This window comes from Athene cunicularia, assembly GCF_003259725.1.
Source record: "Athene cunicularia isolate RWA chromosome 1 unlocalized genomic scaffold, athCun1 chr1_part1, whole genome shotgun sequence".
NCBI lineage: Eukaryota > Metazoa > Chordata > Aves > Strigiformes > Strigidae > Athene > Athene cunicularia.
The window spans coordinates 43,859,099-43,884,163 of NW_020799091.1; the positions used below are offsets into that span (position 1 = coordinate 43,859,099).

At 37.6% G+C, this 25,065-nt stretch overlaps 1 protein-coding gene across 16 annotated transcripts in view; it reads left to right on the top strand.

The window, feature by feature from the left end:
* LMO7 (LIM domain 7) overlaps window positions 1-25,065 on the top strand; it is a 131,639-nt gene that overhangs the window by 18,336 nt on the left and 88,238 nt on the right. For all 16 annotated transcript variants that reach the window (XM_026847937.1, XM_026847859.1, XM_026847884.1 and 13 more), the window contains exons 2-3: window positions 18,041-18,111; window positions 21,689-21,758. In XM_026847937.1, the coding sequence (XP_026703738.1) occupies window positions 18,041-18,111; window positions 21,689-21,758 (141 nt within the window). The remainder of the gene's footprint in view (window positions 1-18,040; window positions 18,112-21,688; window positions 21,759-25,065) is intronic.

Consider the following 25,065-nt stretch of genomic DNA (forward strand, 5'->3'; position numbering starts at 1 on the left):
TTTTAAAAAAAAAAAAAAAAAAAGCCAAACAAACAAAAAAACCCCAAACCAAAACCCACTGTTTTGAGATGTACAGGAATATTTTTGTCTTTAGTTGCACGGTTTTAAGAATAAGATTTTGTAACTAGCTTTGCTGAATTTTCTCTTGCTGAACTTTACACCAGTGGTCTAATTTAGGATGGGAACAGTGAATTCTCATCTCCCTCTGTAATGCTCATGCATCTCAGTTTGGGTTGATAAATAATGTGTTTGTAGTCTGTCACCTAGTTCTGTAAAGAACACACCAGAGAGTCCTGGAATTTGAAATAACTTCTCTTGAGTTCAGTTTAGTACCTTACCCCAGTCTCTGTTGCACTTTAGAAACCTGTTCTTTACATGTGTGATCTTCCTACCGTCACATAATGGCCTTTTAATCACCTTACTTAGACTGTCTGTCTTTAAATAAAATAGCAAGGCTTTTTGCCAGTTGCATAACTTAAGCCTACTTGTAGCCCACTTACTGCTTTTTTTCCTTGTGTATCGGAGTGGTTACCTTGCCAAAGCAGGAAAGAAAATATTATTTATACATTACTTTTCAAACCAAAGTGTTAACTTCCTTGCAGACAACTGTGGCTTGGTGGTGGTGGTGAATCAGCAATATTTAATATCCTTCTAGAAACTAAAGTTGGAGAGAATAGTCTAAATGTTTTTCTGACTCTTATTCTGGTTTCTTCCCATGTTGTCACACATCTAAAGGGATCTTTATTTTTAATTTTTCAGTCAGTGAGACCTTTCCAGACCTTTAAGTTGAAGATAATTGCTAATGGCTTAGAGCATGCTCTAGAACACTGAGTAACTTTTAATTAAGCAAATTCTTCCAGGCTTTGCAATCTTCAACACTTTTCTTCTATTCTCAGTTGTTGTTTTCCCAGTCCCATGCTTCTCTGAAGAATCTGACAGCTCTTTAACTGAAGATAGCCATCTTGTCATTAACTATTTATTTCCCTTCATCATATTCAATCTGCCCATCTTTTTGCTTCTAGCATGGCCACGGAATTTCTTTTACATTTTGTCTTTAGTTACTTTTTCACTTTAACTTGCCTGACTCTTTTTATTATGCTGGGTTTGAATTTTGTTCACTTCTGGTTTTGCTAATGGGTTTCTCAGAGTGTTCATGTTCAATCATACTACTGTTTGGTTTAGGCTATTCAGTTTCTCATCGCGTTTTTGATAGAATACAAAATTCAGCTAAACGTGGTGCTATATTGATTTGATTGAACACCTACCAGAATCTGCAATAGCCTTTAAAACAATAAAGTTTTGAGCCCACTTGCAAGGGGCTGCTGGTTAGTCTCTATACATAGACAGCAGAACTGAGGTTTTCTCCTTATATCATGCAAAACTGGTGTCTCTATTAATAAAGTTTTTGAGTGGGAAACTGAGCTGTCTTGACGTGACTTATTTAAAATAGTTCCATATATTAAAGTATCAACTGTAATGGTAAAACCTTCAGGACACTCGTGGTAGTTTTTGCAACCTGTTGCTTGGCATCCTTGGTGACAGTCTAAGTACTTTTTACTGGAGTTGCAGTAACATTCGGGGGGGCCCTTTCTGGTTTAGTTTCCAGCAGATAGTGGTTGCAACTGAAGGCAGAAGAAAACGTGAGGATGGTTATTGTAACGGGGTGTGTGTGTCTAAGCTAACAGTCTGTCCCCTGGACATCTGTGCAATGGAGTAAGGTCCTGTGCTGAGTTTTAATGACTGTTTGTTTTGTAATTACAGCTGAGGATCCTTTAAGATTCAGTGATTTAGTCATATGAAGCTGTTGCATTTCCTGCTTTTAGTCCAGTAAAGGTGTTACAGCAAATTTCCATATGTTTGTCCCAGCAGAAGCAAAATCTTCAGTGATTAAAATAAATAAATTGCTTAACTATATACATGAAGGTGAAAATAAAGTAGTTGCATGCAGAACAATAAAAAAAAAAAAAACAAAACCAAAACACTGTTGCTGGTAAAGAATACAGGTGTTGGTGTAAACAGACTTTTTCAGAAAAAAATTGCTAAACAACTGAACAAGACTTATTTCTGACTTGTAGCTCTAAAAGAGGTAGGCTCTTGGCATAAGGGTGAACTTGCTGATTTGAGATTAGGGTCTCTTTTCTAATTAAACATGAGGATAAAAAGAGCATTTGGTGCTAAAACGCTCATTGGGCACTGTTCTGCTGTCTTGCGGTTCCTTAGTCAAAGGTGTTATCCGACTGGGAGATACAGTCTTAAATTCATACTGCTTGTAAATATTTGATCAAATAGTTTATCATCTCCCAAGCCATGGGAAATCAGCAAGTCTGGCAGAAATAACGCAAGCTGTAGGTGTAGTTTTATTTTGAAGTGTGTCAGGTGTTATGATGGGAGAGGAAGAGCAAAGGATCTGTGGTAAGTATGGTAAAGGTCCATGCCATAATCTTCAAGATTAAGGTCTGAGAGCAGATTCCTTATTCAGGAGGGAAAGAGAAGTTTAGAAGTAGAGCATCATGATGGATACTCCCTTGTTTCTTCTTTTCCCCTCTGAGTGTACCTATCACTTAAAGTGGTGTTTTGCTGCCTTCAAAACCTTTCCAGCCAATATAGGCATAATTCATTCAGATTTACGCTTTCACTGATGTTTACGTATGGGATAAATAGAATATAATTGATTTACTAACCAGTACTGTCAAAATTCAGTATAGAGGCCTAGACTTGGACACAATTAAGAGACTTTACTAGTCTACTGTAGTGAAAATGCAACTTTAAACAAATTAATAAAAAAGTGCGGCCTAAAACTGGTTGTCTGAATAGTTTCAGATTAGAAATAGTCTGTATATTGGTGTGCTTGGTGGTTTTGCTGGTATCTGTTATAAAAAGCTGTCACAGTTTAAACCAGCTGGCGGCCAAACCCCATGCAGCTGCTCACTCACCCTCCCCCACCCCTGGAAGTGGGGGAGAAAGTTGGAGGGGTAAAGGGTAAGGAGAGTTTTAGGTTGAGATAAAACCAATTTCATAACTGAAATAAAATTTAAATAATGTAATACTAATAATAGAAAATACAAATGAGTAATGCACAATGTGATTGCTCATCACTCACTGACTGATGCCCAGCCTGTTCCTGGCTAGCGATCCCAGAGAAGAGAGAATCCTAAAACCACAGTCCTGGAAGTGACAGAAAGCTTCTCAATCAACCCTCATCTACATACTGAGCGTGACGTTACATGGTATGGAATATTCCATTGGCTAATTCCATTGATCTGGCTCTGGGCCCTCCCAGCTTCTTGTGTACCTGCACAGTGGCAGGACATGAGAAGTTGGTAAGTCCTTGATTTCTTAGCAACAACTGAAAACATCAAAACATTATCAACATTATTCTTATATCAAAACACAATACTATTATACCTTCTAAGAAGGAAAAAAAAAAAACCTATCCCAGCCGAAGCCAGGACAGCATCCACTCCCTATTTCATAGCATTTAGGTTATGCTCAGGTTCTGTGTTTTCCAATACATTTTAATTAATCACCATCTTTTTTCCTGGTTTTTGATACATACTCACAGTATCTCTTAAGTGTGTGGGTCATCCCTCCAAAGTGTGTAGTGAGTTAATTTAATCCATAATTTTGGGTTCCATCTGTCATGACAGTGGAGTGGGTGTTGTTGGATGCAGCAGCAGGACACTGTGTAGTCTCTGTTGTGTGCTCATAGCTGGTGTATCTGGCATGGTCCATGCTCATGGTCTGCAGGTTGAAGATGTTTATCTCGAGAAAGTTTCTGGTCACCAGTTGCTGAAACTAGTTCCTTTTTCATTAACCTCGCTGATTTTTAATATGGTGCTATTATTATAATATATATCAACCATAATGATAATGATATGCAACGTCAGGGTTATTTTGCAATTAGCTTCATAAAATTAAATTCATCAGCTATTTTCACCCCAAATCAAATTCCTTTGAGGCACACATCAGACTTCCCTATCCTTCTGCATTACCCAACAGGTTCACCGAAGTCCTTGGTCTAAAGTGCATTCTCAGAGAAAGATTATACTGGGATGGTTTGGTAGCATATGTAGAGTTCAGATGCTAAAAGAATAGATTATGTGTATTTATGTAATAGTCAAATATGCAGCTTATTATAAATGACAGGATGATAGAAACATGAGGGGAAAGAAAAGCTTAGGCACTTTTTTTTTCTCTGTTTCATGGTATAAAATAAAAGTGATTTTTCCCATCATTTCTTTACCCTGGATAATTGCAGATATTGACAGTTCTTATTCAGCTGAAGACACTGTTTTAAAGAATAAAATGATTGTCAAAATAAATTCCACTTTATAACAGCAGAGGTCAGAATATGGCAGGAGAAATGTGAGATCAGTTTTGCACTGACACCCAGATTCTGTGTGAATTCGCACCCGATATCAATGCAGGTGCTCAAACGGAGGCCCCACTCTTGGATGACACTGGCTGGCATAAGATATATAAGTGTTTAATAGCATATTCCTGCTTACATGCCTTAGTTAAAAATGCATTATATATAGTTAACACTTTGGTCAACACAAGCTGGACTTACATCCAGCTTTCTCTGGATAATTCCCTATCTTACTGTATATTACAAAAAAAGAAATCTTTAAGCAAGCAAATATTTTTTTAAAATGGCATATGAGGGCAGGAGGAAGTGGTGGGTGATGTTTCTCCTTTCTGTAATGATTTCTGGTGCAAAACAAGAGAACTGTTTGTGAAAAGACATGTTGCTCTCCCTATCTGTGTTTTTTACCATTTAATTATAGAGAAGGCTAGAATTCCTCTAGTCTAAATATGAGAGTATTGGTATCCTCCCTCTCCACCCTGCGCACGTGCTGACATACTTGGTACAGGTCACTGTCAGACCAAGGATGCTGGGAAAGATGGACAACTAGTTTAACTCAATGGGATAATACCTTTGTTAGTCTGTAAACATTGTGCAAGTGGTGTCTGAATGCTTCAAGCTCAAATTACATGCTACTTTTTGTTCTAACAGATAATATTTAAGAGGATGTGTCTGATAAAATGCATAATTTTGTGATGCATCCCCCAAAAATGACACCTTGCATCAGAAATAACAGCAATGATACAAAGTACCATTCCTTTATCTCTGGAATTTTGAATTTAAAAAAGCCCAAAGACATCATTCTGCTTTGATAAAGCAGTGACTTAATGTTAAAAGCACTTCCCAGTTTTGTTTTTGTTATGGTAGGAAAAGTGTCTTCAACTGCTCTCTTGAGTTGTAAATAAAATGGTAAAAATTTTGATATAGAAATGGTAATCATGTACCAGATCAAGCAGCAGAAATCGGCATAACTTCATGCAATATGTATGCAGGAAACTGTTTAAATTGGGGGCAGTCTATGCTTTGTCTCAGTTGCTAGGCAAAACTTCAGACATTCTTGAAGTCCACATGCCCTGGAAGGCAGCTGGTCATAGAAACCATTGTGGCTCGAACCTGAAATGCTTGAGGCATCTTGCCTATGGTAGAAGATGATCTCAGTCTTCCAGGACATAGATATTCTCTCTGTGAAAAACTGTATGGATTACTGATAATATTTCTCCGTTTAATGCACTGTTATTTTTAAAGACAAAAATAAGTTAAACTAGAGACAAAAAATGCCCAAAGTACATGCATCTTTTTATAATTCAAAAGAGCATCTTTTCTGTGGTTACAAGGTACAAGCATCATCCTGATGAATGAATGGAACAGAGTTGTCTTCCAAGATTGTTTTTACTGCTCTCTCGACAGAATATTTTCTGGTGCAGTTTGCCTGCTTGCATCTCATTTTTTTTCTTGTATGTATTCTGTGGGGCTTTTAATAACTGTGGCTCTATCATTAGCGGAGGTTATGTGAATAAATGTGAACCAGCCCACTACAAGTTGGAACCTTTCTGTTTTTTCTACACAGGAGTTAAGGTCAGTGTCTCTCTCTGAGAAAGGATGTATCAGACATATGCCCATAACTTATTTAATATACTGTTGGCTTTTTTCCGGAGGAAAATAACTGCATTCTTTCAGCAACATGGAATTTTCTAATGTTATAAAAAGATTTGGGTATTGAGGATTCACCCTTCAAGTGCTTAATAGGTTGAGTATGGCAACTGTGGGGTAAATTTCTGCCTCTCTCTTGCTGGGTATGGAATTGCTTACAGAGAGTCACAAACATTTCTGCAAGGATGTCATAATAAATATAAGAAAATTATAATTGCCTTTTGTAATAAGGGGAAGATTGGCTGCTTTTGACTAGTAATTAAATCCTACCTTTGGGCAGTGTACATAGCAACCCTGTGTAGCTGCTATGACAGTCAGTTTTATCTTGGGCTCCTTTAAACACACCCAGGTGAGGAGGCAAGCACTCTGTCAAACCAGTTTGGCTCCTTAAATAAATTAATAAATAAAGCTGCATTTGCAGAGAAGCAATAAAATAACTGAAGGAAGTGTCACACTGGAGGTGGTTGAGTAACGCTTAGGTTGTATCAATGCTCAGCCTGGATCAGAAGTAGAGTGGCTAGTGATGATGTCAAAGAGGAAAGATAGTAAGGGGGAAGCATTGGAAGAGTTTGGATGAGCAGCAGTTATCACTCACAGCATCCCTTCTGGACCACAATCTCTCCTACATGCTCTTCACCTTAATTCTTTAATTGAATTTCAGCAGTTAGCCCTGTGTGGGGCCACCTGACTTCAACAGCTGCTAACGCTTCTATCTGTAGCTTTGCAAACCAAGCAGAAGAGTTCCATGGAGAATAAGAGTTTGCTAGTGGTGTATTTTGCTTGATAAATACTCGAATGACTAGACTGGAATGTTCACATAGGAAAGGCAGATTTTGAGGTCAATGGTAGCCTTATCCCTGATTTCTGTTAGCAATGGCATTTTATTTTCGTAAAGGCAAGTACATCTCAAAGAATAAAGAAGTCTTGGCAGGGGACAAGTATATCATGAGGAATAATGGGTGAGTAGTGTAGGCTACTATTCAGAGTGTTACCATGTGTGCTGTGAGATGACAGAAGCATCATAAAGGAGGCATAGCTGGAAGAGGATCCCTTGAAAAGCTGAAAGCTGTGTCAGCAGGCACAAAACCACGTTTGCTTTGCAGTTCTCCAAGTATCTTAAAGACACTATAGTAACTTGTTTACATGCTCATCAAATATTCCTTTATATTTAAATCCTTTCTATTTAAAAGAGCATACTTGGAGACAAGAGTTGGCCAGCAAAATTTACTGAGCCTAAATGTTTAAATTCCTTTGCCCAGACTGATATTCTGCCTTCTCTAGTTGTGCTCCTGTCATCTTTTCAGATGCATGCCATCCTTTTGCGGCTCCCTTGGTCTCCAATTTCCTCCATACCCATCCTTCCTCCTCTGACTGCAATTATTTAATTTCTTTGCCAGAGGCAATTTCTTTCATCTCATGCCAAGGAGAGGGACTACATATAAGCACAAAGCCTCTGGTCATATGTCGTACCCAGCGTCTCTCATTAGATGGTGCTGCGCGGCAGTGGCAATGTCCTCTGCTATTCAGTGCTGTAATATAGAAGCTCATTACCTGTAATGCAGTGTATTGCTACAAGCCTTGGGAAATGGAGCCTTCAAAAGTCTCACTCCCAGCTTAGTAATTTAGTGCACGTACAGTGTATTTCAAATATTCCAATATAATTATTTGTATGTGTTGATATTCCTTTAAATTTCAGATTTTAAAAATTCCTAAAAAGCACTCCACAAAACCCCTCCAAAATACTATTTTTCTTGATGTTGCAGTCCTATATAGCATCTGCTTACTCACTCTCATTTCTTAAAATATAAATGTAGTTTTTTTAAAAAAAAAACAACTACTAAACATAGTGGTATTCAAGAGCTTTACAGTCTTACTTTTATTTTGATTTGTACAGATCATATCAGTGGAGTTCTCTTAAGCTTCCCCCTGATTTATTCCAACTCCAGAGAAGAGCATAATATTGTTACAACTGAAGTCAGCATTAATTTCAGTGACTTCCACCTGATGGCTTATTTCTACATAACCACTGCTAGATAATATTCAAATTTCTAAATGCTTTTGTTTAAGTGCCGCAATTAAAGCCAAGTGCCATAGTTTACTAGGAAGTGGTGACATGACTATTTTTTCCAGACTCCCTATGTGACACTAATTGACTTTATGCTGTCTTTTGACCTTGTTAAATGTTCATTTCCACACAATTTCTTTGCTCACTGTCCCTCTGTTGCCATGTTAATGAGCTAAGTCAACCTAGTGAAATGGGTTGGAAACCTGTGGGTGTAGAAGATACAAAAGTCAACGGATGTGGGGATGGGAGGGAAGGCACGGCAAGAAGGCTGTTGGTTCCCCAAAATCTGTGTGCGCACATATGTGTATGCATGAAAGAGAAAGGGGGGAGGTTGATGAATGTTTTTGGCTAAAGCTGACTTAAACCATGTCTCGGTATGTATGCTGCTCACAGTAATGCTTCCAGGAAAGGCTGAAAAGTTTGAAAAGATTGACAAATCTCCAGTAATAATAAGAAATTACTTCCATGCATGAATAACCTTGCTAAACACACGAAAGCAATTGTATCTAAAGTGTTTCCCTCTTCTGTGTGTATTCTTTTATCTGATGCCTTTCTCCTCTTCCTGCTGAACATATTTTCAGGACCTTGAGGTTAGATCCCTGGTTTGCTCATGGCACTGGCACTGCCCTCTGGAGATCCACACATATTTAAAATACATGAAAAATCAAAGTATTAGATACATCCAGGATCAAAGCAGTCAGTCTGTAAGAGATAACTGTAATTTAGGGCAGAAGTACACTCTGGTTTTGGCCATTTCATTCAGTATCTCTATATTGCTAGGGCACTTACATAAATAATCCCAACAGGGAGCCACTTGCAAATAGCAGCAGAGTTTTAGCATATTTTTCTTAATCACTGCAAGCAAAGGTCTTTCCTATAAAAATAAATGCTAACAAACTGAAAGCTGGTATTGAAACTTGCAGCATATACTCTCTGACCTGGAATTACAATAGTAGTAAATCTGAACTATAAATTTAGGAAATACAAACATCAGAAGGCTTTTTATAGCTTGCATTTATCTTTCTTTCTAAATGAACAATCACAAAATATTTAAAGATTAAAATATGGTGGAGACAGTACTTAAAATACTAAATATAAAATAATAGATTAAAATGTTAGACAAATGTGATTTTAGTACCTCTACAGCAAAAATGCCTAAGTTTTTATTTGCTTTAATCCTTTCTTTACGTTTGCCCTAGACACATGTGACTTTAATATCACTAACATTTTATCTGCTGATGTTTCAAGTAATGCCTCTATAATTGAAGTTTCTAAAACCAGGTTTTTTTCTTTTTCACCTAAAACCAAAGTGCTGTAGTTGTCATAAACTTTGTTCTCTACTTTTAGCAAAAGCAATGGTATAGACAGATTTTGCATAGAATTTTTCAAGGTGTTTATTGTCTGAACTTCAAGTTCTTTGTGAGGGCGCGTGCCTGGCCATCCCATTGGTCACGTACTGCCTGGCTGTCAGGGTGCTGAATCACTGGCTCTTTGGGTATGTTAAGCCTCTCAAGAATCTGCACAAAGTCCAAACATTATCCCTCTCTCATCTCCAGCGTGCTGTGGCTCCAGCTCTGTAGTGTCCTTCCCTGGTGCTTGGAATGCCTGGTTCAGTTGCTGTGGTCATTTTGGGGCTGGGGAGAGGTGGTGGGATGTGCGAGGGAGTTATGTGTTTTTGGTTTTTTTTTTTCATTTTTAGTAGTATACTAAAGCACGAAGTCATCAGGATGATTGCAGGACATTTTCTAAACATAAACCCTTCACATGAGCATGGGGAAGAGAGTGGGAAAGGAGGCTCTGAGGCCATTTCAGGACAGCAAGAAGATCATAGTTTTCTTCTGTGACTGGACTGCTCGGCCAGCCCTGCAAAGCCGCCTTCTGTCTGTGGTGCATCTAAGTCTTCTTTCAAGTCCTCTCTTCTAAGCTGTGGTGTTGCTGTTATACTTCTAGTCTTTTTCTTTCGACATCTTAAGGGAGATGTTGAGAACGTAGCAATTTTCCATCCAGGGCAAGCTTTTTCTATGCCCCAGCTGGACCCTGTATAGGAGTCCAGCCGAGACACAGTTATGCATGGATTCATTTATCTCTTGATTGTTTATTCCCCAGCTTGGAAGGGTGTTAGCAGCTTGAGGTCAGGTAACAACCAGTGCAGTGCTGAAGAGGTAGATGTTTCAGAAAAATAGATTAAAGAACGGTATATGGAGTGCCTGACTTTCACAATGGGCACGTTCAAAATTTGGCCAGCGTGAGACCGCATATGTTATGAAACATGATCACTAAAAGATATCTAAGCGGTAAACAGAAGAAGTGGTGAGTAGAGATTCCAGTTTATCTCAGCTGATCACTTTTCTAGAAACAATTCCTTTATAATTCTGTCCCCTGGGTATGTTTAACTTTGTTTAACTTTTTTTTTTCTATGGCAGAAAGACACACCCAAGTCTAGTACACCACTGCTATACTATAAATTTCAGTAAACCTTTTTTTTTATTTTTTTTTTTTTTTATTTATGGAATTCGTTGGTTGCTTTCTGATTGTTTCAGGGGTGAACTGAATGTTTGGATGTTTGTTTTCTTGTGACTACTTTATCCTTTTCCCTGTTTAGTTAATTAGGAACATTTACTGTTAAGGGGACCAATACCACCCTTCTTCTACCCCCAAGCGCTGAACTGGTATGGAGTTTAGCTGGCAAATTTTAAAACAATAATGTTACTGTTACTCTTCTGTTGTCTTGGGAAGGGGCATAAATATTCACTCTTAACTAAAGTTAGTTGCAAATACATGTGAGAAAGTAAATGTGTGGTTAAAGTTGAAATCAACATGCATTGCTTAGAATGGCAGCTTTAGAACTTGTGTGCATTTAAACTGTTTGTGGAAGTAATAGTTTCCAGATAAATCAGAAGCACATACAGAATTACAACAAAATGTCAATGACTTGTTTTTTTTCAGAGATTGCTAGTCATTCAAATTTCACTTTACATTTGCAAGTTATACATCCCACTGGAACACCTACCTCCATCTAGTTTATGCTGCCTATCTCTGCATATACAGTGAGAGCTTTTTCATCACACAAAATAATGTACGTTAGTTTTCCTAGTTTGCCACCTGTCAGTCCAGTAAGCTTATTCATCTTGCTGTTTTGTGAGATGATCTTGTTTGTGGGGGGAGGAAAAGCTCAACTGAATTGATTGATCCCAAATGTTTATCCTTCCTCTTTCTGCATTATTGTTCCCCTAAATCAGGTATTCCCTTAAATATTGGAAGAAAAACTTGACTTCCATCTTTCAGATTGTGTTTCTACATTAAATTTTACAGAACAGCTAAAAAAAGCAATCAATAAACAGAGATCTATGGTTCTCGCACCTACCACACAAGTAATTACGTCTCTTCTTGTTTGCCCCTTATTCACTGTTTTTCTTCGTCTTTTGTAAAAATGTAGTTATATGTTATTTCAGGAGTCTTGGCCTGTCTGTCCAGAAGGCATACCACAGTAAGACCCCATCATTATGTTGATGATGGAAAATAACTATGATTTTTTCAATAGTCAACCATTTCCTTTTATAAATTTCTCTTCTGATTTGTTATCAAAGGCAGTTTTGGCTGAAGATTGAAAAATTTCCACATCTGAAGTTAAAAGATGCCCAGGGATTTGGGGTATGGGGTTAAACAGGAGAGTATGGCTTTGCATTGAGCAATAGAGTGGGAATAATTCCAACTAAAAAACATTAGTTCATGGATTTTATATTACGGTTATAAAAGAGAACATTCACATGGTCCAGCATAAGTCATCAATAGCAAAAATACTCATCTCCTTCAGCTTTCTTACTTTTGCTGTGCAGTTAGGTTATACAGCAGATTTCCTGGTAGATATTTTTCTTATTTCCAGCCATTCTGGCTCTTTTACTCAGTGGAATCATGCATGTCATGGATTTTAGCTATGAGGTATGAGGACTTGAAATGAGGAGCTTCCTTTTGTAGAAATCCAGGCCTCCTGCAAAGTTGCTAGGCTGGGCTGTGTCCTGAGATCACTGCTGGACGGCTGACTGGGAAAGCCTCTGTGGATACCAGTTTCCTGGGCACTTGTTGCCCTCTCAGGAGTTTGTTGGACCATGAATTAAATTGCGATCAGAAGGTAAGATAGCAACACGGTTTCCTCCATGACCTTAGCTGCTTTGGACCTGGCATCCCTCCTGCTACCAGAGGTGAAATGACAGCAGTGTTCTCCCATGAGTAATAGATACGAATGCCCACTCTTTCTGTACATGTTCCCAGGGCCCAAAACTCAGGGAGACAGATCCTGCTCGCCTCAAAAATGAGCCACTCTTTTCTACCTTTTGACCTTGAGAAATGTAGTAATCATTATGGTCAGGCTGTTTGGTGCAACACCAAAGGCTTTCTACCCAAATAGCTGATTTTGCCGCTTGTGTGTCCAAGATTGTGTGCAGCAACTCTCTGAATATGGTTCCTACTATCTGCTCTGTGGGAGGAATGTGGATAAATCAATTGACTACTGGAGCAAATCGTGGCAATGTTAGAGTTTTTGGTTTGGGTTTTTTAAATAGAAATTCAGAGAGGAAGAACCAGTGGGGAGGAGGAGGCTGGACGGCAAGTCTGCAAAGGCCAGACACTACAAACTCCTTCAAAGCATAATGGCAGCATTTTTGACAGCTGTCATATATGCTATTCGAGGAGAAGCTTGTAACCTGTGTGGCATTTGAACAGGACTATGAATAGCCATGAAAGGGGGAGGCAGGACTTTGGGTAGTGCATTTGAAGGGACCCACAAAGCAGCTACTCGTTGTCACAGTCCAGAAGAACTGCCAGTTCCTACAGGAATCAGGAGAGGTAAAAAAATCCCTACTGCTTTTATGTTACTTTTTTTGGTATTACTCTTCCTTTGTGACAGACCCTAAAAGATAAAATCTGTCAAGCTGAGGTAGAGTTTGTTATTGACAACTGTATATAAAGTGCAGTGGACCCAAAGACATGTATAAAAATGTGTCAATCTACTTTGAGGCTCTTCCAAATTATAGAGATGCCAGAGCATTGGGAGTGTCTTGAACACTTGCTTGTTGGCTGTGGGTGTAGCCTGTATATCTCCATGTGCATCTTACAGTAACAGTACCATTGTGTAGTGATATATTGAATGAGGGCAGTTAAGAGTCAAGCAAGTGCTGTAAAAGGAGCTATGTAATGCTGAAATTATGTAAGGATGGAGCCATTTGCCATGTAGTCTAATCCAAAACTTTGGTAACTAGGGTAGGGGGAAGAAAGGCTATTAGCAAGGTAGTAATTCAGGCATTGATGTATATGTGAGGTGATCCTCTGAGGCAGGCACTGTGACAGAAACTGGCAGGCATAGCTGAAATTCTGTAGTGGGGATCATATGGCAGTGTCATATTCATAATGTTGTCCCAGTTTCATACAGCACATGAGCAGTCATCTTTGCAGCATGATAAACTTGTCTTTTCTTGCTGCAGGCTTGAGCTGGGGACCTGAAGTTCATAAATCAGTGCAGTGTCCTTGAGATTGCCATCTGATTAATTGCTTGCCCAGTGAGATCCTTGCATGAGTCTGCCTTAAGGCAGTTGCTAACATAATATGGTTCAGTATCTTTCTTGAATCTTCCCTCCCTAACCTGTGACGCTACATCAGGGAGCTGTGTGCTTCATGCTGGTGCAGGTAGCATTTCTCTCAAATCGGTGCATGGGGTCCTTGCGTGGTTTGAGATGGTGTAGTCTACATGGTGGTGGCAGAGGAGCTCTGAGTGAGACGAAGAGAGTAGAGCTGGCCAGTGTGGACTGCAGAGCCGTCTGGATGGTGGCGAGTACGTGGCTTCTCTGCGGGAATGCATCGTTCGGGTCACAGGCTGGGCATAGTGCAGTGCTGTCTCCTTGCTTCTGAGAAGCCAGTGCTTTTGTGATGGAGAATTGGTTAGCCAGTGTGCCTGTGTATGTGGTGCGAGTCTTGCATTGCATGGGGAGAGTCTAGCTTTGGTGTTTCCACAACAAAGTCAAACTGAGAAACCTGCCAGTCCCTTGAACTTTGAGTAGCATGTGGTGGTAAACCAACCCTTTTGAAAACATCTACTGTCCTTCAGTAGAGCTGCCTTTCTGCTAAAGCCATTCAAACCAGTGTAAACCATGGAAGTGACTTGACATGAACTCCATTAGTATTTTTTATTAACACTGAAAAATCTCAACTTTGAATAGCTTTTAAGGCAAAGAAAGGCCTATTACGATCAGCTATATTTGGCTTCTAGTAGGACAAGCCAAAGAAACGTACTCAATGTTAATTTTGGTACTGAGGCATATAATTAGCATATTCTTCTGTGCCATGTGCTTTTTGTTCAGTCCATCATGATTTTGATGTCATGCCATCTTCAGAATGGTTGATCTTTGGTTATTTTTTCTTGATTTGCCTCCTCCAACAGGAATCACAGCAAACCTGAAATTAAACTGGCCCTCTGTGTGTGTGTGTGTGTGTGTGTGTAAGCATTTTTAAAATGTCTAAATTTAAGTAAAGACTTGATTTGCATACTGTTTGAAGTAAATTGCTTGGACCTGGCAATTGCAAGTTACCAAAGTATTAAAGGACGCTGTCTTACAAAAATAAAATCAAACTGTTTTATAGCAGCAATTAAATGCGATTTTATGGTATAGCCTTTAATTATGTCATTGCTGTCTTTCTAGCTATCAAAAAAGCAGAGAAAGAAGCAGAATAGATTCAGCTGAATGAAGGAGAGAAAGAAGGCATAATTTGAAAAGAGATGTTGTTCAAACATGGATAAAAATCGTGTTTGCAAGATATTTCCTTTATTATTAGGTGGTTCACATGGCCTAAGTGTTTGAAAAATTGTCCAAAATCAATTATTCCTGTTACATAAGAGTACCACACCCAGTGTAACCAGTTTTAATGAATAAACAGTGACTCACAAATCGTAGACATTGTTTGAAGATGTAATATCTGAGGGTGGGATTCGCTTTGTCTTACTAAGTTCTTAAAAGTCAGAGAACTCTAAGCCAGTCCGTGGCTTTCCATTTTTTTTAATGATACCTAGTTCCTATGTAGGCTGTAATATTACAGCTGAGCTTGATGGCTTGCAATGGGTGTAAGCCAATGAAAGTCTGTGCTGAGAAAAGTCCTCTCTACGAAAGCAGGGTTTAAAATAGAGTACTTATTTTTGTGACATCAACAAATTCAAGGTGTTGTGCAACTTGGAAAATGTTTTGGTTTCAAGCTACCAGTGTTAAATTGTTCCTTGAAAATACCTTTTAATTACTTAATTATTAGTTATCCTTTAAAAGTCAATATTAATGAAACCTAATTAGGCAGTACCAATGCTTTTATTTTAATGTCAATAAACCATGTAGTTGTCAAAATCTGTGGGTCACAAGATCGGTCTGACAGCTCTATCCTGTATATCAAATCAGTGTTGATTGCCACAGTGGCTGCACAAATAACTTAGTCAAAATACTTCCAGTGTAATGTCCTCTAATATAAATTTAAGGGGTTTGCAAGTCTAATAGTAGCGTTTACAACCTTGTACTCAAGTTGGACTCTCTTGTTGTTCAAGGATGGCTTCTAGTTACCTGAGGTCATGTGCCTAAAGACTTTGTGGCAGTCAAAAATGTTCCACACACTATTTTGGAGACAGAAGTGTTGGGGCTTTTTTATGGAAAAGACCACAAGATGTGCCAGGAGAGCATGATAATGAACTGCAGCATAACACTCTGGTGTTCTGGAGGGGCTGTGCTGAAGTTTAACATGTCTTCAGTAGCACCTGCTCTTTGACTGCTTGAGAATATTTTTTCAAGAGTGATCTCCATAGCTACATGCTGCAGTTCTAGGATTTTTTTGTTTTTAAGAATTTCCGCATGAAGGTTGTTTGCAGATATAGAAGATATCGCAGGTTTAGGATGAGCCCAAATCTACGTGAAGGAAACATCTTGCCATCTATTGTATGCATGACCTAGCAGTAAACTGTCTATATAAACCCAGACATTTGGACTGTGTAGTCCTGTAGATGTCAGTGACAGCTTTAGAATAGAATGAGAATAACTTTTGGACTCCAAGAATTGTTTGGAGTTTGAAATAAAACGATAAAGCTATGCTCACATCCTACAGTCCTCTTGAAGTACAGTTCTGCTGTATGACAGTCAAACGTCAAGTTTCTAGCTTGCAGAATGAAGGACTTAATTTATAATCCATATTCCCTATTACCTAGGGAACGCAAATATTTATATTTAAACTTTCAGTGCTGTTATGTTACATTGGCTAGTTTCCTCAAAATTATTATCACTGAGTATTAAAATTTGGAAGCAAGCAGCCATATTTTATGGGAAATAAGGGTAATTTTCAGATGCTGTGTGTTTTTAAGTGATTTTTGAAAATTATATTGTTAAGATGCAACATCTACTCTTCTATAAGAACAGACTGTTGTTAGAGGAATATTGTATAAAATGCAGTTCTCACAGGGGAATTGCTATCATCATTTGTTGTTAAAAGTTCATGATTTTTTCCTATCCTTGAATTGTGAAATTTTTCTTGCCATGGAGTTGATGTGCCATCATTCTTTCTCTCTCATTATTTGTTAAATCCTAGAAAAAAACCCTTAAACCCAAAAGAAGAATTTTGTAACATCTAATTTTGCCCTCAATAGGGAGACTGAAATTACATCTTTTGAATTAAAGGATAACCTATGTTAAAAGTAATTACTGAAGTTGTAGGATCTCTGGTTTTAGTATACTTCCTTTTGCAATTTAGTAAAAAATAGGAGGGTGATAATGTGACAGATCCTTAAAGAGCTACATCCTCCTCTTTGCTCTTTTATTGAGCAGAGCTCATTTGTTTCACTACTAATTTCCTTAATTACTGTGGTAATCAGTCTCTTTGGTCTGGATGCATGGAGGTTCCACAGCATGTTTAATTGTGTGCCTGAAGTCCTGTGCAGTATCAGGGACGGTCAGGATCCCCAAAGGGCGACTTGTAATTAGCTGGTGACTGAACCTGGTGACCTCTAAGCTCAAATAAATACCCTTCCTTGTGTTTGGTTTCTATACCCAACTGAGTCAGAAGCCTCTTATGGACTGTTTTAGGAGTATTGGCTCTTTTTCTGACCTGTGTGTGGGTTACTAATCTGGATCTTAAGAAGAAATCTGCCAAATTTGACCCTTTTCAAGGGATATGGGCAGAGGGGGGTCTAGTAGGAGAAATCCAAGTGAGTTTAGACTTGAGCAGGGTGCTGCATTTATGGTCTTGTTTGAGATGGAGGGAGATAATGCCAGGAGCAATTTTTTTTTTTTGGTGGGGTGGGGAGGCGGAAACAATTTTACTGAAAACCTGTAGGCAATGATTTTGGCATTGTGTATCTTATGTCCTTTATAAGACAGTGTTCTTGTTCACTGTTTTTCACTCTTGAATATAAAAAGTAGTCTGATTAGTATAGTCCTGATACTTGCGATGTAATGGGAATTGATGTTCATGTGGTAATACAGACTTGCTGGAGTGGTTCTTTAGTCACAGTGCCTTAAAGTACAAGTGGCAGGAAAAAAAAAAACCAACCTATTGAAATACTTTGTGCCAAATATAATGTGTATACATGCTGTAATATGAAGTAGGAAATAAAAGACTTTTTGCACTTCTTTTTTGAAATTTATTTTATGCTTTTCAGCGTGGCTGATACTGCTTTAGAAAATAGTAAGTATTCACGCAGAATTTAACTGAAGATTTGCTTTACACTAGAAGAAACTACTTGAAGATGTTGGATCTGACTTCTTTGGAGGCATAAAGAATTGGTTTCTTAAATACTTATTTCTTTTGAAATTAATATAAGAAAATAATAGATATTATGTATTAAGTGTTGAATTGAAAATATTTGATTTTGTAGTACTTCTTAGATATACTCTTGCTAGTCGTGATTTTGTGTGTGTCCAATTAACTCCCAATTCTTATTTTTATAGACAGTTACTGGGAAAAGCTTTGGAACGAAAGACTTTCGAGCCGCTCTGGAAAATGGAGTCCTGTTGTGCGAGTGAGTATTGACTGACCAATTATAAAAATCCTTCAGATTAACATCAGTTGTCCTCTTTCCTTGCTGGCTGATGAATTTTTTTTTTTTGAATACCAAAAATATTATGTAATAAGTAATTATCTTTTTTTTTTTTTTTTTAATACCTGTTGCTTGCTGTGGGAAGGTAGAACAGCTTTCAAACATCATCTCTCAATATACCTGTGTTTCATATGTTGTCTTACACACTTCCTTGTTTGTTAGCAAGGGGTCATGCTGATCCTCTGGTCAGCTGATCTGTTTTATTGGTTGTTACGCTCATGGTATCGACAGGATTTCTCTTCCGCTTGTGGCGTGGCCATGGCTGGGATCAAGTCACTCACTGTTAGCAGTTATATCCCCTGTTGTTGCGGTTTGGGTTTTTCTCGCCCATCACCACCCACCAATTAGAAATCATTGTAAATTTTGACAGTTGTTCTCTGAATCCTGAAAGCTACCTCTTCCTACCAGAGAACTTTACACTCAGAGAGGTTTTTAAAAGTACTACATTTCAGAAGTTAATTTTACAAAATTGTAAATTAAAGATAGCAGAGAGACCTTTGATTTCATGTGTCTATTACTTACTAATACTGCTTTTATGGTTACATGCACATATCTCTAGAATCTATTGGAAGTGCTTTGGCACGCTTTATAAAAACATACTTTTTTTTCAAAACAGCAAATACTTTATGATGATAAAAGCAAATGGATTTGGTCTCAACGTAACAGAAACATGTTGTCGTGTGTGCGCACGCAGTCCAGGTTTCTGTACTATGTGGACTGACTTAGTTATTGTTTTCGACAACAAACTCTGACCTCAGCTTTTTCTGGAGTGCTTCCTCTAAAAAGCTTCCTTATGCTTATATATTATAGGCTTGGCAATAATGGGACTTGTCTGGTTTCGTTGCTAGACTGAGTCAGAGGTGTAAAATATCCACTCGTCAGGTCTCTTTCACATATCTGTAATTGGCTTTGTACTTACTGGAACAGATTTCCAGGACTGGAAGTGGTGCTAATCCCTTAGAATTTTAAGGAATGGCAGGTGTAAATGTCATTAGAACACCAGTAAGAGAGAAATCTCATTGGGGGACTACCTGGGACATTTGAAAAAAATATCTCAAATCTCAGAGACACTCTGAAATCAGTTCAACCAAGCTAACTTTTAGAAAATATTTATAAACGTTTAGGGTGCTTTTTTTTTGGTTTGTTTGGGTTTTTTAACTATATATCAAAAATAACCAAAGCAAATGCAAAAAGGCAACGTTTCTGCATTTTCCATTCTGTGAATATTACTGTGTTTTCTGTCCTTGCCTTTATTTTTCTCTTAGGGCCCTTTGCCCATCCAGTCTATCTTGCTAGTTGCTTCTGCAGGTATCTTCATGATATGGGGGAGTTGGTTCATCTGGAATGCTGTTGTAGAGATGGACACTGTGTTTTCACTATTTAAGTAAACAAATGTTAACTAGACTGAATGTGGTAATAAAAATAGTTCCTACTTTTAATAAGAAGGTATTTTTTCAGGTATGTATTTAGTGGGATGTGTGTCTTTGCATTCAGCTGTAACTTTTAAATAGTGTCTTTAATAATTGGCAGTGAACTGATATTTTCTAATCCTCTGATATCTTCATTGTTGACACTTATTTGGCAAAAGAATATGAGCCTCCATCTGCCAAATGCAAATCAGTTAAATTTATCTGTAATTAATAGCCATATGGAAGAAAAACATCCTGTAATTTCTTCAGCTGAGCATCTTGCCTTAGGAGGCATACAACTTTCTTTAAAGCAAAAAATGCCTCTTTATGTTGCACTAAATCATATAGCTGTCTTCCTGTGTCATAATTTTAAATTTGACATACATGAAGTACAGAGAGAAGTGATTTTCATAGAAATTCTGTGGAAACAACGAAGAGCAAGATGGGAAGGGTTTTCAGATGTCCAGTTTTCATCTAAGTAATAAAGTGCAAGATCTTAAACAATTGAGACAAACTAGACATGACATGGTCTATTTCCTTGGTTCACATGTGACATGGCTAATTTAGTGTCCATAGATACATTGTCTCTGGAGATAGTATATTTGACTTAAACTGTAGCAAGTAAGACCTATACTTGCACTACATATTTCTGTAGCAGTCCAATTGGTTCGTTTGGCCTTCTTAATGACCAAGTAGGCATGTTGACTGTCTGATCAGCAGCTGACAAAATAAAACCTTTTACATTTAACCAGATCTCCTGTGTATATATTAGAGGAAGAAAGTCTCTAAAGTTTTCCTGATCACATGCTACTTCATGTTCTTAAGCACAATAAAGCAAATAAAAATTATGGATTTGCAAGATTAAAAAAAAGGGGGGGAGACACAACCCAATCTTTTTTTTTGTTTGTTTTTTAATTCCACCTCAATAGATCCCTTCTGTGTGTGTGTGTGTGTGTGTGTGTGTAAAAGTCATCAAATGTATTTTGTTTAGTAAATACCTTAATGCAATTGAAAAATCTCAGGACCTGCAGCCATAATTTTTTCTTCTTCGGGCACTTAGAAATCTGTCCTCTGTTTTTTGTGTTTGTTTTTCGAAATACATTTGCTGCTTGAGTTTTAAACTTCAGGTCCTGACTCTGCATTAGCGTGGGTAGATCACAAAACCTTGCTGATGCTTTGTGGGGTAAAGGGTCTGGCCAGACAAGCAGCAACAAGAAGAGGGAGCAAGTCCAAAATCTTCAAAGGTATATAAGCAGATGAAGTCTGCAGGGTGTCCTGAGGTCCCTGCTCTGTGTTGATCTTGTGGTCTAGTTTGTAATTTGGTGAACCACAGTATTACCCTACCTCTTTGACTGAAAACCTGGGTATAAAGGTAGAAGGAATTCTGTGCCTTATCCTCACTGCAGAGCCCCAATGCAGAGGTATGCACTGGGGCTTGTGTATTCAAGAGTGATGTGTTAGTCTGTCTTATCTTCTCAGTTTAGTTATGAATTTTATATAAAGTGAGAGTGATATGAGGCACAATCTCTTCTGGCTGAGACTGAAAATTACTTGCATGTGTGAAATATATGTGCCAAAAATGATTGTTGCATATATCATACTGGGCTTGATAGTGTTAAGAGTCGATTTCTTACACTTAAAGGAGTATCAGTGCTTTCACAATGAACTCTGAAAATTAATATTCTAATATATTTTTGACATCAGAAATTTTATGTGAAGAAAATCTCTAGATGGGAAATTTGCATCTGATTAACATCACCATCCACGTAGTAGAAACACAGATCTATTTCTGCCTATGCCTACCCAGGCATTTTCTTTTTGTCTTTCTCGCTTTGCCATTCCTTCAAAAAAATTATTTTTTTTTTAATGTGGTGTGACTTGTCCTATTTTTGCTTCCACAGTCTGTTGTTGCTTGTCACTTCTTGGAAAACTGATTTTAAAAACAATTAAGGGGGTGTTAATAGATTCAACTTTACTTGGTTCAAGTCATATAAGTTAGGACTATATGCAGAGTGTTTCTTCATAAGCATTTATACTCATGCTTAAATAAAGTTGATTATGTAACAGAAAATCATATGACTTCTTTTTAGTTTGATTAACAAGATCAAACCTGGCATCATTAAGAAGATCAATCGTCTGCCAACTCCAATTGCTGGCTTGGTAAGTAATGACACCAAATGTAATATCTGGGGTGTGACACCAAGTTCTCTTTGTTGTCATGTTGTGAATGCACTCTTACCTATTGTTTTTACATGGTCTTACTAAAAAACCTACTGTTTTCAAAATTTCAGCTCTATTCCCATTTTTGTTTAAAATTGTACCATTTATATGTGTTCTTAGACTGCAAAGGTTACCTGTTCTGTGATTTGGATCTGTAACTTTAATCAGCTTGTCACTGTGTGAAGCTTCATCATCCCCAGATGTATCAACCACTGATGGCTCCTGGGTACAAGCCTATATAGTGTTACCTCTCTTTAAATAAAGGCCACCATCCTATTTTATATTCACAACCCTCTTCAGATGACCCTTTATTAGGGAATGGGTAGACTGGGAAATGTTCTGTATAACTGGAGTATTTTTAGAATCTGCTTCTCCCCACCCACAGCAAAGCTTAGGTTGCATTAAAATAACTTTGAAGATGCAAAGATCTCTCTTCAGGCTTCAGTTGAGGGACTTGCCAATGTTTTGGCTGTAAATCATGTTGGTGAGGCAGGGGGACGGGAAGTGGAAGAGGGGGAGATACATGTAATCATTTTCACAGGAAATTTAAAAGATTTCCTGTACACTGTCTGGCAGACTTGCTGGTCAGAGACGGTAAGATAAATTTTGTAGCTATTTAGACTCAGAAACTGTAGGTAAACAAATTCAAATATTTTTTTTTCTTCATATTTTTTTCCTACAAAAGTCTTGTTGGCTGTTCATGTCATTAGGGTATCTAGGCCACTTAGTTCTGTCACTAGAACTATTAGCCTCATCTTAAAAGGCCCAAGGTCTTTTAAGACCAAGACAGGGACATATACATGATTCCTGTAACAAGAAGATCCCACTTTATGGTAAACATACAATCTCAACATTAGGGAAAGTTACCTGAATTCTTAATAGGAGTAGAATGCAAAACATCTCTAGACATTTGTATTTATATGTTTTAATGGGATGAGCCAACAAAACATCTGCCTTTGCTGGCCAAAATGTATATCTCTTTAGTATGTATATCTATGTATATCTCTTTAGTGAAAAAGTGTAGTTAACTTGGCCAGAGGTCTTAAGATTGGGTTAACTTGCCATATATTATTGCACAAGCTGTGAAAAGTCATTTCAACATCAAATGAATGTAAAAAATATTGGTTGCCTTTGTCCCAGAAGAGCCCAGGATATTAGACTGGTGAATAACAAGTGCTGCACATTCTTTTCCTGTGAGGCATCCAAAAAGAATTAAACCAAAATCTTTCTGGGGAGGGCAGCACAGTTCTTCTATCAGCAGTTTGATTGTCTAAATGGCCTCTGAAGTAGCCATTTGATCCAAACCAGAAAACCATAGGATAGATTTCATTTTTGTGGTGGCTTAATTGTTGTCTTGAATCATAACTGTAAGAACTCTCATTTTGACATGCATTTTTTTTTCTTTTTCTCCAGATGCAAAAATTTGGAGTATTCATTAGGCATGTAGTTTATATTTTACTTGTAGTGTATTATTGTTTCTTCAAGTTGGTTTTACTTCCTATAAGCCTTCAAAAATAAAGGAAAGGGGAGGAAGGTTGAATGATTGAATGATTCTTGTAAACCAAAATCATCCAGTGGTACTGTTAAAATACTACTTGGAGATAGTCATTAAGACAGAGCTGATGTTTTGTGTTAACCGATGGAAAAGATTTTACATAAATACTTCAGTTCCAGAAGATCATGGCTGAGGGCTGTAATGTGAGGGTTTCAGAAGATGGTGCTTGCGATGGCAATGGTGGGAGGGGAGATGTATTTTCCCTGACTTGAGAGCAATGTGCTCAGTTAGACTAGCTTTGAAGAGCCCAGCTGTCATCCTGGCATGTAAAACCCAAACTAAAAAGGATAGGTTTGTGTATTTATAGAAAAGAAAGCATTGGTACCTGACAGACTCGGGATACTGTAGCTGATAAACCACAGGATTTAGAGATGGAAAGAGCTTACTAAGAAATTGGGTGATAGGCTTGCTTGCCATGTTCTAGAAATATTTTAATTTTTTGCAAGTTGCTTCTCCCACAAATCTGCTTCTAGATATTGTTTTCTGTGTCTCCATATATATACTTCTATAGCTCTCACTTCTGCTGTTTCCAGTGTCTTTCAGTCTCTCATTAAATGCTCCCCACCAGGCCTTTATGAGATTGAGAAGTTGGTGTTGGTAGGGGGAATTATTTCTGTTTGGGTTTGGTTTTAGATTTTTAAAGCATATGGAGTTTTTAACTTCGAGATGGCTTTTTTTTTCCTAAAGGATAAACAGATGCTGCAACATGAATTTCAGTCTTGCATATCCTGTAATCTGAAGATCTTTCTACATGTTCTTTCTACAGCTCCTCTCCATGGTCCCCTAGATTCCTATCCTCAAGTCCATTTCTAAAACATTTTATGCATTCAGCATTGGGAAACTAGCATCCATTTCTCTCCTGGCTTTTCTGATTAAAAGGAAACAACAAACCCATATTCTTAACACTTTTGTGGTAGTCTGGTTATCAGAAGAAAACAAATGCTTTAAAAGACATCATCTTTCTTTTTTCCTTTTTTTGTGGTTGGGTTTGTTTTGTGGGGGTTCTTTGTTTTTTTTTGTTTTTTGTTTTTTGTTTTTTTTCTTTTTTCTTCTCCTCCAGGAATTTCTTCAGGCTTGATTTTGTTCTATAGGGAGTTAATATATTTGACTTCCATATAACTGTGGTTTTTAAGCTTTGTGTTTACTTAAAATACTTGTCAGGGTTTTTTCAGCAGTACAGAAATACTCGGTGCTCAACAGACATCTTTGGCTGAATCTCCAGAAGGGTTTCATTATAGAGTTTCTTTGACTTCATGGTTATTTTAAAAACAAATTTATTGAGTAAAATACAAAGTGAAAGATTGTATGAATAATGAAATGTTCTGGTTTATATGGAGTATTGTGTGCTATACTTTTTTGTATTGAGTTAGGATGAAGTACTTTTTTTTTTTTTTTTTTAAATAAAGTGTTACTAATTTGTTATGTCATATTTACTTTTATGACACCTTAATGATCATAAAATCTAATAGGGTATTTATATTAGCAGGATCACCTTAATTCCAAGCATATTTTAGACAACTGAAAATAAGTCTTAGCTTTGACCTTTGACTATACTGCTGTCTAGTGATTTCTGGCTGTGGATTGCAGTAGTTCAGGTATAATCATGGTGGAATGGATAAATAAATCCATGTGTTTTTGGTGATTAAATACTGAAATGAAACGCCATTCAGTAAACAAAAAATGCTGAATTGA